A 13445-nucleotide genomic window follows, 5' to 3' on the forward strand; every position below is an offset into this window, starting at 1 on the left:
CTGCCGACTACATGTTTTTATGTTAAATACTGTGGTGGTTTGTATGTGCTCTGCCCAGGGAGTGGCACTATTAGGAGATGCAGCCCTGTTGGAGTAGGTGTGTCACTGTGGGTGTGGCTTTAAGACCCTCCTCTTAGCTGCCTGGAAGTCAGTATCCTACTAGCAGCCTTCAGATGATGATGGAGAACTCTTAGCTCCTCCTGCTCCATGCCTGCCTGGAAGCTGCCATGCTCCCACCTTGATGATAATGGACTGAACCTATAAGACAGCCCCAATTAAATGTTGTCCTTATGAGAATTGCCTTGGTCATGGTGTCTGTTCATATCAATAAAACTGCTAACCAAAACAGAGGTTGGTACCAGGGACTGCGGTACTGCTGTGATAGGCCTGGTCTTGCTCTTGTTTAAAAGAACGTGAATTTTGAGACTTTGGATTTGTAAAGCCATGGAATGCTTTAAGTGGGACTTAGTGGGCCAGCCTAGTAAGAAATGGAAGGCAGTGGTGCTGAGGTCACTTGAACTGTGTAGGCCTGCTGGCCCAAGAGAAGAACTTTAATATGTGGATGAAAGACTGTTTTTGTATTGTTTTGGTAAAGAACTTGGCTGCTTTTTGCTATTGTCTGAAAGACTGCCTAAGGTAAAGAGATTTATATTAATTACATCAAAAAAGCCCAACAGAGACTTTGTTCTCAGGTTAAGTCTGATGAAGAGCATTTTGAACAAATGTAGCAAGTTGAGAAAGGAAAAATACAAAATATATAGTTTGAGTATTAAAGGGGCACCAGGAAGTGCAATGGAGTTGAATCCTGTGTTCAAGGATATTAAATTAAGGGAGCAGTGTGACCTTGGGGCAAGATCCCACCCAGGTAAATTTAGGTCCGGGCATGGTGGTACAGCCTTTAATCCCAGAAGGCAAAGAAGCAGATCTCTGAATTAAAGACCAGCGTAGATCACAGCAAGTTCTAGGTGAAGAAAAACTTAAATCCAGGCTTGGTGGACCATGCCTTTAACCTCAGGGTTTAGGAGTCAGGGATGTAGATTTCTGGGTTCAAAGTCAGTCTATGGAGCAAGTTCTAGGACAGCCAAGCTTAGGCAGTGAAGGAGTTGGAAAAAAAGTTGGTGATAATGTAATAGAACAAGGGGGCAATGTTCCAGCCCCAGCAAGCAGCAGAACTCAGCAGCTTTGGACACGTGGCTCTGGCTTTAGAGTCCAGAATAGATGGGACTACTGGGACAATTCATGCTAGTTAGCTAGGGCTAAGGAATTAATGGTGATTAAGAAGAGACCAGCACCACTGAGGTGAAATCTTTCTGGGAAGTGTTTTCTGAGAGCACAAAGAAGCTGTGTTCCAGAGATAGTCAAAGTCGTACCTCTTGCTGCAGTTGTACTTGATTATGTGTAAGAGTCACCCAGGTGGTACTGGTTTTGAAGGCATGAAGGGGTCATGCAAAGCAGCTGGGGCTCGGCACTGTGAGAGGCCATGGAAGGCCATTGGTGAAGGTGAAGCCTCAGTTGCAGTTGATGCTCCAGGACTGAAGGGGTCATGCAAAGGAGCTGAGGGTTGGCACCATGAAGAGAGCCTATGAGCGGCTATTGGTGAAGCCTAGTTGCAGCAGAAGATCCCAGTGTGTTAGAGATGCCGGTACCATGGGATGATCACCAAGAACAGCAGCAGTAGTGGAGTGGATCAACCTGAGCTTAGGGCAGAGCTGGAAAAGTGACGCCAGCCTTCTGGAGAAGCCAGAAGATCATGTGTGGATCCCAGACATTGACATTGAAGTTGCCTTGGAGACTCAAAGATGTTTGAGGTGCCAGAGCCATGGGCTATCTGCTGAGGAGAGCTGCTAACAGGGAGTGGAACCAGCCCAGGAGACAGAAGTTTGTTGCAGTCAACGAAGATGAAAAAGGAGTGGAGATCTGAAGACCACCTTGACATCAGACATGGAGATGCAGAGTTTGGAGTTTGCTCAGCTGGTTTCCTGTCTTGCTTTGGGGATTACAGTTAAGTGATTGGATGAATCTCAGAAGAGACTTTGAACTTTGGACTTTTAACATTGTTGAGACTGCTATAGACTATGGGCACCTTTGAAGTTGAACTATATATATTTTGCATTATGCTATGTTTAAGTATGGCCGCCATATGTTTGAACAAGCCTATTGCGGCCAGACTGTGGAATGTGATGGTTTGCATATGCTTGGCCCAAGGAGTGGCACTATTAGAAGCTGTGGCCCTGTTGGAGTGAGTGTGGCCCTTGGAGTAGGTGTGTCACTGTGGGTGTGGCTTTAAGACCCTCCTCCTAGTTGCCTGGAAGCAGGCATTCTGCTAGCAGCCTTCAGATGATGAACTCTCAGCTCCTCCTGCACCATGCCTGCCTGGATGCCTCTATGTTTCAGCCTGGATGATAATGGACTGAACCTCTGAACCTGTAAGCCAACCCCAATTAAATGTTGTCCTTATGAGAGTTGCCTTGGTCATGGTGTCTGTTCACAGCGATAAAACACTAAGACAGATACTATCAATCAATCCGGCTCCATCGAGGAGATGCAACTGTGTGTACTGTGTGTCTTTGTGTACCAGTGGGGCTGAGGGAAGCATCATAGGATGCACCTGCAGGCTCAGATGGATTCAGACACTGGACAGTAGAATCTAGCATGGCTTGCATTATGTATGTGCTCCACTGTTAACAGGGCTGAGCACTATGGCTCAGCTCAGTCTTATAATGCCAGCTCTTGAGGGCTAAGGCTAGAAGATTGCTGTAAGTCTGAGACCTTCTAAACCAGGCTATGCTCCAGAATAAGACCGGTTTGTCTAATGGTGCCCCACTTCAGGAAATAGGTCAGTCTCTGCCGATGAGGAAAGTATCGGGAGCATGGGTATGAGAGGGTCTCCTTAAAACAGGAAGGGGTGTGTGTGTGTGCCCCATCGAGCTCAGCGTAGGAAGCCATGCTGGCCTGGGTGGTCCTGGAGGGATGAAGAAAGCGATGTCTGTCTGTATCTTCTAAGTTTTGGGTCAGAGGTCTTCCTGTCTTCCAGCATGTGACATTCCCTGAATCACTGTCCTATGTTCAGTCAAAGCTTCTGATTGTCTGCTGTTTCAGCTGTAGGAACGCAACCTGAGGCAGCTCTGAATTCATCTCACAGAGAGCAAAACTTGCTGCATCCTTAGGGACAAAAGACATGGTGCTGAGTGTGGACCACTGTGGACCTGAGTTCATGAGTGTGTTTCCCCCGTCTAGGGCACACTATCTAATACTGGGTGTCCTGAGCCTCTGCTCATATAGTCTTTCCATCACTTCTTCCATTATACTTAGCCTTAGGTGTCTGGGTTACAATGCAGGTGTATCAGTTGGGGTTGAGCAAAAGAACCTGCTGCCAAACCTCATAAGCAGGGATCTATCCCCACAGCTGCTAATTCTCAGCATTTTGATCAATCGTGGAACTCTGGTTGTCTTCATCTGTTGAAAAAGAAGTTCTTAGATGAGGGGTGAGAGCTACACTTATCTGTGGATATAAGTTTTTAGAAAAAAGAAATGATTTTGGCCTAGGAAACTGGCAGCAAATAAGTTCTTCTTCCACAGGCCTCTGGCATATCCATTGGCTATATTTATAGTACCGTTCATAACTCCTTCCTGTAGACCGTACAAATCCACAAACAACATGGTAATTGAAGAAAATCCCAAAGCAAATCCCATTAAAATCAGGAGATGGCATCTCGCTATCCCCATTTCTTTTCAATACGATGCAGAAACTCTAGAGCAGTCAGGTAAGGGAAGGAAATTCAAGGGAAACACATAGGAAAAGAGGTCAAATGAAGGTACACGCCTTTAATCCCAGCACTCTGCAGGAGCAGGCAGATCTCTGAGTCCAAGGCCAGCCTGGTCCACCAGTGACCGCGCATTCCTCAGGGGCTCTTTGCTGGCTTGGGAAAGCTGTGCAACCGCTAGTTTAGCTCCTGGCTGGGGGCGGGCCCCGCAAGGGGGCGTGGCGCACCCGGAGTTGGGGGCGGGCTGGCACGTGTTGGGCGCGCGAGCGCTTGGTGCTTCCGCTGACCTTAGAGGTGGCGGCCATGGCGCGCTCGAGTTGGCGGTTGGTGTTCGCGGCTGGTGCGGGTCTCGCGCTGGCCCTAGAGGCACTGCCGTGGCTGATTCGTTGGCTGCTGGCTGGGCGGCGGCCACGGCGCGAGGTGCTCTTCTTCCCCTCACAGGTGACCTGCACCGAGGCTTTACTGCAGGCCCCAGGGTTGCCCCCCGGGCCCTCGGGCTGCCCCTGTAGCCTCCCCCACAGCGAGAGTTCACTGAGCCGCCTGCTGCGCGCGCTGTTGGCCGCCCGCTCCAGTCTGGAGCTCTGCCTCTTCGCCTTCTCCAGCCCGCAGCTGGGGCGTGCAGTGCAGCTGCTGCATCAGCGTGGGGTGCGCGTGCGGGTCATCACCGACTGCGACTACATGGCCCTCAACGGCTCTCAGATCGGCCTGCTGCGCAAGGCAGGTAAACCGCCGCCGAGGGTGCACACCGGCAGAGGGGTTGAGGACTTATTTGATGCCCCTGCCGACTTTGTCCAGAGCAGGTAGCATTTCGGGGAGAAAGGTGGAGGCAGGCAGGCAGAGATGAGCGGGCCAAGGAGTCAAGGTTCATAGTCTGTTATATTCCATGTCTGGGCTCCCCATGAGTAAGGTATGTGGCAGTTCCCACCAGTTTCTACTCTCTGACCTTGACCTTAGAGGCGTGTTTAGACTTAATTTCTGTGATTGTTCTAGGCTGAGATGGCTGACATAAGTGAAGGCGTGGAGGATAAAACTTAAGTCAGTTTAAACCCAGCCAACACTGAGAAACCCTTAGTGGCTGTGTGACCACAGCGGAGTAGGAGTGACAGTGTTGATTAGTGAGTTTCCCACTAGGCTCTGTGATCATTGGAAAGTGGACCCTACAGTGTGGCGAATACTTGCTTCTCAGCGATCACCTCTGGGCCCATAGGTATGTCTGGCCAGCCTGCAGCTCTGCCCAGGCAGCAGGTGTGACACTATCCTCCCTAAGCCTATGGCCCTTGTTTGTTTTTCTTCAAGTGGTTGCATTGGAGGAACACAAACTTTGACTACTAGATCCCTCCATTACGCAGGAGTCAGTGCCCCCATGTCCCACCCACACACCTGCCTAGCCTAATCGTTGTGCCCACAGTGGCTGACAGGTTTGGGAAGCCCTTGGGAGATGTCCAGGCTTTGTAGGGCTCTTGAGGCTTTTTATTTCCTCCACACGGCCTGTCTTCCCACATCCTGGGGATGGTGTAGCCTTGGAAACCAGGTCTGCTTCCAGATCCCTCATAGGGAAGGAAGAACACTGCAGCACCTACCTGTTGTGTATCACTCACGTGGGCAGCACAGAAGCACTGTCAGTCTGATGGCTGCCCCTGTCCCCTTACTGGCAGTCACAAAGTGACCTTCAGCCAGGTCATCATTTTGGGTGGTGGACAGTAGGTATCAGACATGGATGATGTCACTGTATTTAGAGTTTGGAGAGTCATGAAACCTCAGATTTGGAAAGAACCAATATATCATCACAGATAGAACTTCCAACTGATGTTTTGGCCACAGCTGGCTGAGTTCCAGATTGTTCAATCAAGTGCACCATGTGCCAGTATTTGGTACCACCAGGTGTTTGTGGGGAAACACATAGATCAGAAGGCTCTGGAAGACTTCACAAAGATCACGTAGGGAGTGAGTGGCTAGGGTAGCTGCAGAGGCATTGCAGGGCTGGAGAGGCATCAAGAAGGTCCAGCTAGCATTGAAGTGCCCAAGTCGGGAACTAGCTGCTGAGGTCTAACTAAAGCAAGAGGTCCTCTGAGCGAAGGTGAACGGCAGTGTGGTGGGTGCTGCCGGGTTTGCTGTGGAGTGGGACAGAGGCTGGAGGAACGGAAAGGCAGGACATCACTTACCTAGAGTGTGCAGGACCTGGGTTTCATCCCAGCATCCCTGCCAAACTTACCCTCAAAAGGAAGAAACCAAAACCAGAACTCTAGTGAGGACAGCAGTTTGGATATGGCACAGTCCTTTCAGTTAGGGAGGTAGGTACCCTGGGAGCAGTGATTCAAGTTAGCCAGCCAAAGCCAGCGTGCACTCCTTCCCTGTCTAGGCTTTTGTCCTTCAGCTTACCCGTTCCAGGGAGAGACAGGAAAGGCAAGGATATGTCAAACACCTGACTTCTTCCCCTGTAGGACTGTGAGGTAGTATTTAGACTTTAGGCTTACTGGGGCTGGTATGGATTCCCCAAAGGTGATTGGATGATTCTCTCTGTAATCTCAGTACCACCCTGGGACAAGCCCCTGGGCATCCTTGTCTGGGTGGGTGACATAAAGGCTGCCTTGGCTCCACAGGGATACAGGTACGGCACGACCAGGACCTAGGCTACATGCATCACAAGTTTGCCATCGTTGACAAGAAGGTGCTCATCACCGGCTCCCTCAACTGGACCACACAGGCCATCCAGAACAACCGGGAGAACGTCCTGATTATGGAGGACACCGAGTATGTGCGGCTGTTCCTGGAGGAGTTTGAGCGCATCTGGGAAGAATTTGATCCCACCAAGTACAGCTTTTTCCCCCAAAAGCATCGAGGGCACTGACCCTGCTTTGTCTTGCTCCTCTTCCAGCTTGTTTTTGTGATGTCCCTTCCTGCTTTGCATGAGCCTTTCCTGGCTGGCTGGGGAGCAGCTGCTAGTCTTCCTGTGCATGCATCCCCAGCAGAAGTTAGGAAGGTGACAGTGTTGGACAGTACTGTAGGCTCCCTAGTACTTGCCTAGATAGGCAGCATCCTATCCTGAGCATCACTAGACACGCCTCAGAGTGCATTGGCCCTTATCTCCCTGCAGCGTTTAGTCGCTGGTGGGCACTACCCATTGACCACACCTGCAGCTTGCCCAGGCTTGGCTTTGCTTGTCCATGCCCCTCACACGTAGAGCCAGACTGTGGACGTGGGAGGGGCCTCACCTCGAGCCCTGTGGTGGACTCTACATTTACTCAGTAGTGGATCAGAAGCTGACGACAAAGGGAACCCTGGAGGTAAGCAGGCTGCCCAGGCTGTTACCTCAGCTCTGCTGGGCACTGACAGGAGTCAGAGGAACAGCTTCTCTGGAGCATCTGTGACATGAGCTGCGGTTTTGTCATTGTTTTCATGCTTGTGTGCACGACAAGCCCCATGCGGCTCCTGATGTGTCTGTCCTTTAACTTAGCAGCAGATACTGCGTAATGCATGTTTTCTCACTTAAAAAAAATTTTGGGGGGGTGGGGGTGGAAGGAGGTGGGGAGGGTCTCACTCTGTAGCCCTGGCTAACCTGGAACTCACTATGTAGTCTAGGCTGGTCTTCAGTTCAGAGATCTGCCAGGTTTGCTTCAAGCACTGGGATTAAAGGCGTGCACCACCAGACCCAGTTGTTTTCACACTTTTTTTTTCTTTCTTTCTTTTTTTTTTAGTAAAGGAAAGAGAAAGGGAGAGTGGGGGGAGCATGTTGGAGTAACAAGTCCCACAACCCCTTCTTGGGCCACCCTTAGCCTCTCTTCCTCAGGTCCTCAATCCCATGTTTTCACACTTTTTAACGTTCCTTTTACTTGGTGTTAGACAAGTAAACTTGATGTTGATTTTCCAAGAGATTGAACAGAAACTGAGACCCTTAACTTCTGGCATATTTCAATAAATATTTTCAAGTACGAACTGCTGCATTTCTACCTTAGCCTGCTGCATTCAGATACGGTTACTCTCAATAGAGTAGCTTTGTTTCTGCAGACTGTGAAGACTGATGAAGTACCATCACCGTAAGCACAGGGTTACAGTACCGTCACACTCACTTCTGAGAGCTGTGAGGTAGGGCACAGTGCACGTGGACATCCACCCCACCTGTATCAGCACCACTAAGATGATTTCCCTAACAAGTGGTATGAAAACTTTTGTTGAAAATCAACTGACCATTAATTTTAATGGCTGTGTATTGACACTGTGGTAATGCCCGCAGCTGCCTAGATGAGTTCTGGCAAAACAAACCCTCTGTTTCCAACACATTCTTATCCTCTTATATCCCTGTGTGAATCTTAAAATGAATACATTAATTCATCAATCATCACTGGCAAAAATTAAAAGGTGTCTAGGGCTTTGATAGATATGATGTTGAATCTGTAGACCAAGTAGGGTTATCATCTTGTATTTTCTGTTCCTTAGATATATGGCTTCATCTTTAATTTCTCGATGCTTGTAGGCTTTTTGTTGTCTACTCAAAAATTTATTGGGCAGCTAAGAGATCCAAGGCATGTAAACATTAAAGAGATGAGGCATGTACGTACACTCATAAAGCAGCAGCTATATTCTTGGAATCACAAGAGTGAAAGAAAAACACCTTAGGAAGATAAGAGATTGCTTCTAGCTGAGCAGTGTGGCTGGCCAATGAGGAGATGGGATTTGGATTGGAGTGGAAGCTGGAGGTCTGGATGATCAAAGGTGCCCAATGTGAACTGCATGTTTCCCCCTCTTTTCCTGTCTTTGGGTCTGATTTTCCAGTCGTGCCCTTAGCTGTTCAATACACTTACTCTATACTCACTTGCATTTTCTCTTAAAGTAGTCTACAGAACTAAGCCTTTTTGGTGTTTTAACGTTTTTTGTCTTGTTTTGCTTTGCTTTGCTTTCCCTTCCTGTCTTTTGAAGGATTTTTGACCTTTTAATCTTGGTGTTGATGGTCCTAAGTGTTTTCCATCTGGTTTGATTTTTGTTCACTTGGCTGGAGTATCTATCTCACAGCAGTGTTTGTAGTAGGATTTGTTACTCATGTTACTGTAAATGGAATTATTTAATTTGTTCCAGTCTTCAGAACTACTGTGTGGAAATACAACTGAGCCTTGTATCCTAACTTGCTAAATTTAGTAGTGCTAACTGAATGAAAAAGTGAAAAAGAAAAAAGGAGGAGGAGGAGAACCAGGCCAAGAATGGCCTGTGGACTAAACTGGACCCCGAGAGGAGAGCGAGAGGAGCTCCTGACCAAGACTGGTGGTGGCCTGAGACCAAAGGATTCATGCAGCCAAAATGGCCCAGTTAAGTAGGGATCAGGCTTTAGGAAGCAAAGTGTGGAATCCAGCTCTGGGAAGGAAAATTTTGGGGGAGGGGGCGTGGTGAGAAGAGCTGGGAGAAGCCACAGGTACTGAGGGATGCTGGGAGAGCAGACTAGCCTCCCTCTGGTATGTTAATGTGCTCCTCAGCTGTTTGTCCAGCAGACCTCCTTTAAAAGGAACAGTTAGTTGTATTCGTTCCCTTTCAGTGAGTGCCTCTTTCTCACTTTAGCTAGATCCTGTATACCATACTGGATGGAAATGGCCAGTCTTTCATTACTGAGTGTAATAAGCTGGCTAGAAAGGCTGATTCTTTTCTTTTCATGGTTTTTGATTTTTTTGAACCAATTTTAACCATAAAAGACTACTACTGTTCGGCTTGCCAACTAATTTTAAATTGCACTCACCGATTTCAAGAAAATGTGCTAAAACACTCTGACCCTTTCCTCTCTCTGGCCCCTTCCTCTCCTCCCCCTCCTCCCCCCCCCCCCCCCAGCCTCTACATGTTCCCGGCAGTCTCTTCCCTCCCCAGTCTTTCTCCTAAAAAAGAAATGCGCTAAAATGACAGATCCTATCAGGTCAGTTCCCAAAGCTTTTCTTTTTTGAGTACATTTGTTTATAATAGTTTTTAACGGACAAAAAGCTATTGAAAGGTCCCTAAACTTCTGCAATAACATACTAAAAGTATTTATTCTTTTGTCGATTCATAAACGACTTACGTTGATTTCTAATTAGTAGAAACAATTTTTGTATTTCTAGTCAGTTCCACATACTTACTGTTTTTTAAAAAGCAACTTTAAAAAAAAAAGATTTATTTATTTATTATATATAAGTACACTGTAGCTGTCTTCAGACACTCCAGAAAGGGAGTCAGATTTTGTTACAGATGGTTGTAAGCCACCATGTGGGTGCTGGGATTTGAACTCCGGACCTTCGGAAGAGCAGTCGGGTGCTCTTACCCACTGAGCAATCTCACTAGCCCTCCACATACTTTCATTATAAGGTTTGTGACAATATTGAAAAACCCAGTTATTATCTTACCTTTTGGGAAACTATGAGGACAGACAGGATTTTGCTGTGTAACCCAGGCTGGCCTCAAACTGAATCCTCTGACCTGAGCCCCTCGTGCACTGGAATCACCAGGTTGGTAGCCATTTGTCTGGCCTAGTTTATTATTCTAAACTTAATGAACAAAAAAATGAAATAGAACCATCAAGGATATTCTACAATTAGGGAACAGTGTTATTTTGGGTTGTCTTTTTTAGGTCATGATGCTTTGAAACAAAACAAAAAATGAGACAATTATAATCACAAGAAAATCCATGAAGGACAGGCCAGCTATAGTGGTGCACACTAGTACTCACTGAACTAGAGAGGAGGCGGCCAGTCTGAGCAGTAACTTCATAAGCTCATGTGGTAGAGGCACTGCTTAGCATGCCTGAGGCCCTGGGCTCCAACCCCAGCACCACAGAAATAAAAACACAAGACAGCTACAATGAAGAGTTACAGTATCTTGATTAATGAAGGAATCCCCGTCAGAATTTTTGCTGTTGTTTTAACTAATCCTTGAAGTTTCTATACCAAGTCCAAAGTACCAAAGACTTCAGACACAAAATATTATGGCTTATATGTGAAAATGTAAAATCCCTTTTAATGTGAAATCTAATGTAAATATCCTGAAAACAACTCAGAGGACCATTGTAGAGAGCGCAGCAGGTTCTATCTGGCCCATTCTGGTCTCTAGTACCTTTACAACTCAGGGCTTTAGGTTCTGCTCTTTGACTGGCAAAGTCAGCAGCCATATGCATGCAGAGGGCAATGCAAAAATAGTTTATTATGATACAGTTCATGTAAAACCAAGCAGTATTTACACAGTAAAAATGGTGAGCTACAGCCAAGGACTCTAGCTTGTCACACAAAGGAATAAATAGTTCTACAAATTAACATTTCAACTGTAGTGAACCTGACCACAAACTCTGTAGGAAATGCCTTACACTAAACCATAAGATCTTGGAAGGAGGAGTTGGGGGACACATTATCTGCAGGAAGCCACACCCTGTGCATACACACAGAGGCCTGAACTGGCTCTGAGAAGCTGTGCTTGAAGCCTCTCTGGCTCAGTCAGGCTCCATTACCTTCTACATGTAATTTTTAGTCGGCAGCTGGATTGACTATTTTGTTCTGACAAAATACCTAAATAGCAGGTGAGATGGCACAAGCCTGTTTCTGTCGAGATATAAGAGGCCCTGCCAGGCGCCCTGTTCACAAACACGCACCCCACCCCCAGTCAAGCAGCAGTAATGGAAGGTCACCTAGAGTTCTGATTGTCAAGGAGCCACTGTGACCGCGATTCTTAATATTCTACACAGCAAACCTACATAAAGCCACATTGGTTAGTAACCACAGAACTGGTTTTGGATCCTGGCATTAAAGCATTAATATCAAAGGTAAATCTTAAAATGATTTAAAATCCATTTATATCAAAGTTTGTGATGAAACAAAACATAATAGTGAATTTAGTGTTCTTTACAATCTATAGCTTGCTAAAATAAAATTAGATGTGTGGTCTGACTACCTTGTAAAGGAGAGATGAGCCAATGGCATGTCAGCTGTGGCAAGCTGGAGTGGACTGTGTGACTAGGATTCTTAACAATGGTATCTCTTTATGGCAAATGCCAGCAATGAGGTCCTGTCCCACAATGGAAGCTGTTCCACGCTGACCTGTGACCCACGCGAAACTGGAGAGGCCCTGAAGTCCTTCAGTTTTGGACTGTCCCATTTTTAACTCTACTGATGGGCTACCTCCTTACCAGTACAGAAATACAGTCATGGAGCTACCTGGAGTCTCATGCTATATACAGTCAGGCCACTAGAGATATGGGTAGCTGGACTGCTCTGCACTCAAGTCCAGCCCCGCTGTTAGAGCTAGGCTCCTGGACCTGAAGCAGCGTATGCTCCAGCCAGTTCCCTAAGAAAAACACCCTGAGAAACCTGAGGGTAAGGTGCCAAGAGTCCCTCATATTACTGGTTTTCCTTGAGTGGCTCTATGCAACCCTCACAGAATACTTTAAACAAGAATCAGAGCTTGCTGTGAGTGTGGGCAAGGATATCTTCAGAGTCTGTTGAGTAACCAAAACTTAAGGCATTACTTATTAACGTAGTCTTTTTTAATTTTTAGGCAGGGTTTTTACTGTGTAATTCTTTTAGAACTTTCTATGTAGACTAGGTTGGTCTTGAACTTAGCCTGCTTCTGCCTCCCAAGTGCTAATTAAATGTGTGTGCTACCACGCCTCGCTAACTAATGGTCTTGATATTTGAGAGGGGTTTGCACTGAACGCTGCCTTTACATACCTTCAAAAGGGGTATCTAGAGGTATTTTAAAACTCAAACAAACTTTGCACAAAAGTTCCTGCACCATGCCTTAGAAATACTTAACATTGCTTGCTCTGATATACAGGAAACGCTGATCAAGTGAAGTGCAGGCCATAGGCTGTCCTGTGGTATGCTGGGAGCTCTAATGAGAAAGGCTGTATGAGTCCCTACACTGATAGTCTCTAAGTAGCTTACTAGGTGACATCATCTTTACATCATAGCATGAACAGCTAACCCTCCTGCAGTGCAGGTGCAGGACAATTGGCCAAGAGTTAACTACTGTCTCTCTGCGAGCAGAGTCTGGGGTTTGGGTGTTACTGTTGTCCCTGTAGCTGCCAGCAGACTTTGGTGTGCAGCTTGCACTGGGTTATTTACATGGAGTATGGCATGAGTGGGAAGGCTGCATAGGGCCTCTGGGTGCTTATCCAGCCTGTCTTTGAGAGCCAGGCTTAGTTGGAGGTCAGGAGAAAGACCACTGGTGTGTGGGTCAGACCTGCAGGAATCTAACTAAGCTGATGCCCTGGTTCACACCCAACAGTGCAGGCTGTATGCTAGCCAGCTACTTCCCTCAGCACCAGCTAGGTGGCAGCAGTGAGAAGTGTGCTTTCTCTGCAGTTCCAGGGTAGAAAGAAGTCAGTGCACCATCTCCCCCTGTAGAGAAGTTAACAGTAGTACACATTCCTTCAAATATCTTTCATACCCATTTGTTTCCTAGTCAAATCTCTCAGGCTCCCTTTGGACAAATGTTCCAAAGACCACAAGTGTGCTCTCTGTAGTGCTGTAGTTGAACCCTAAATTTTATGTATTTTATATCCATCCCCTTAGCCCACCTGTATTTGAGATAGTCTTGCTATGTAGTCCAAACTGACCTTGTACTTTGGAGCCTCAGGTGTAGGAGTACAGACACAAGTGACTGGGCCCAGTTCAGTGTTCTGCTAGATCCAATGGAGTTTGCCAACTCTGACTTTTGTTTACACTCAGTGAATGCACACATTCC

At 46.9% G+C, this 13445-nt stretch overlaps 1 protein-coding gene across 2 annotated transcripts; it reads left to right on the forward strand.

The window, feature by feature from the left end:
• The first annotated feature begins 4051 nt into the window (after nucleotides 1–4051).
• On the forward strand, nucleotides 4052–7872 carry Pld6 (phospholipase D family member 6). Of its 2 annotated transcripts, none has more exons than XM_021177215.2 (2): nucleotides 4052–4485; nucleotides 6365–7872. In XM_021177215.2, exons 1-2 carry the CDS (start codon nucleotides 4068–4070, stop codon nucleotides 6610–6612), a joined length of 666 nt encoding a protein of 221 aa, XP_021032874.1. In that variant the 5' UTR covers nucleotides 4052–4067; the 3' UTR covers nucleotides 6613–7872. The 2 variants fall into 2 exon arrangements, with proteins under 2 accessions (XP_021032874.1, XP_021032875.1); XM_021177216.3 differs by having other exon boundaries at nucleotides 4052–4481; nucleotides 6365–6487.
• The last annotated feature ends 5573 nt before the right edge of the window (nucleotides 7873–13445 follow it).

This window comes from Mus caroli, unplaced genomic scaffold (assembly GCF_978045245.1).
Source record: "Mus caroli unplaced genomic scaffold, Mus_caroli_1 scaffold_13, whole genome shotgun sequence".
Taxonomy (NCBI): domain Eukaryota; kingdom Metazoa; phylum Chordata; class Mammalia; order Rodentia; family Muridae; genus Mus; species Mus caroli.

What these genes read in the sequence shown, in the direction of transcription:
- Pld6 (XM_021177215.2), top strand. Translation starts at nt 4,068, where the DNA reads ATGGCGCGCTCGAGTTGGCGGTTGGTGTTCGCGGCTGGTGCGGGTCTC. An exon ending in CGGCCTGCTGCGCAAGGCAG is followed by an intron (nt 4,486 to 6,364) that starts GTAAACCGCCGC and finishes TTGGCTCCACAG; the next exon opens with GGATACAGGTACGGCACGAC.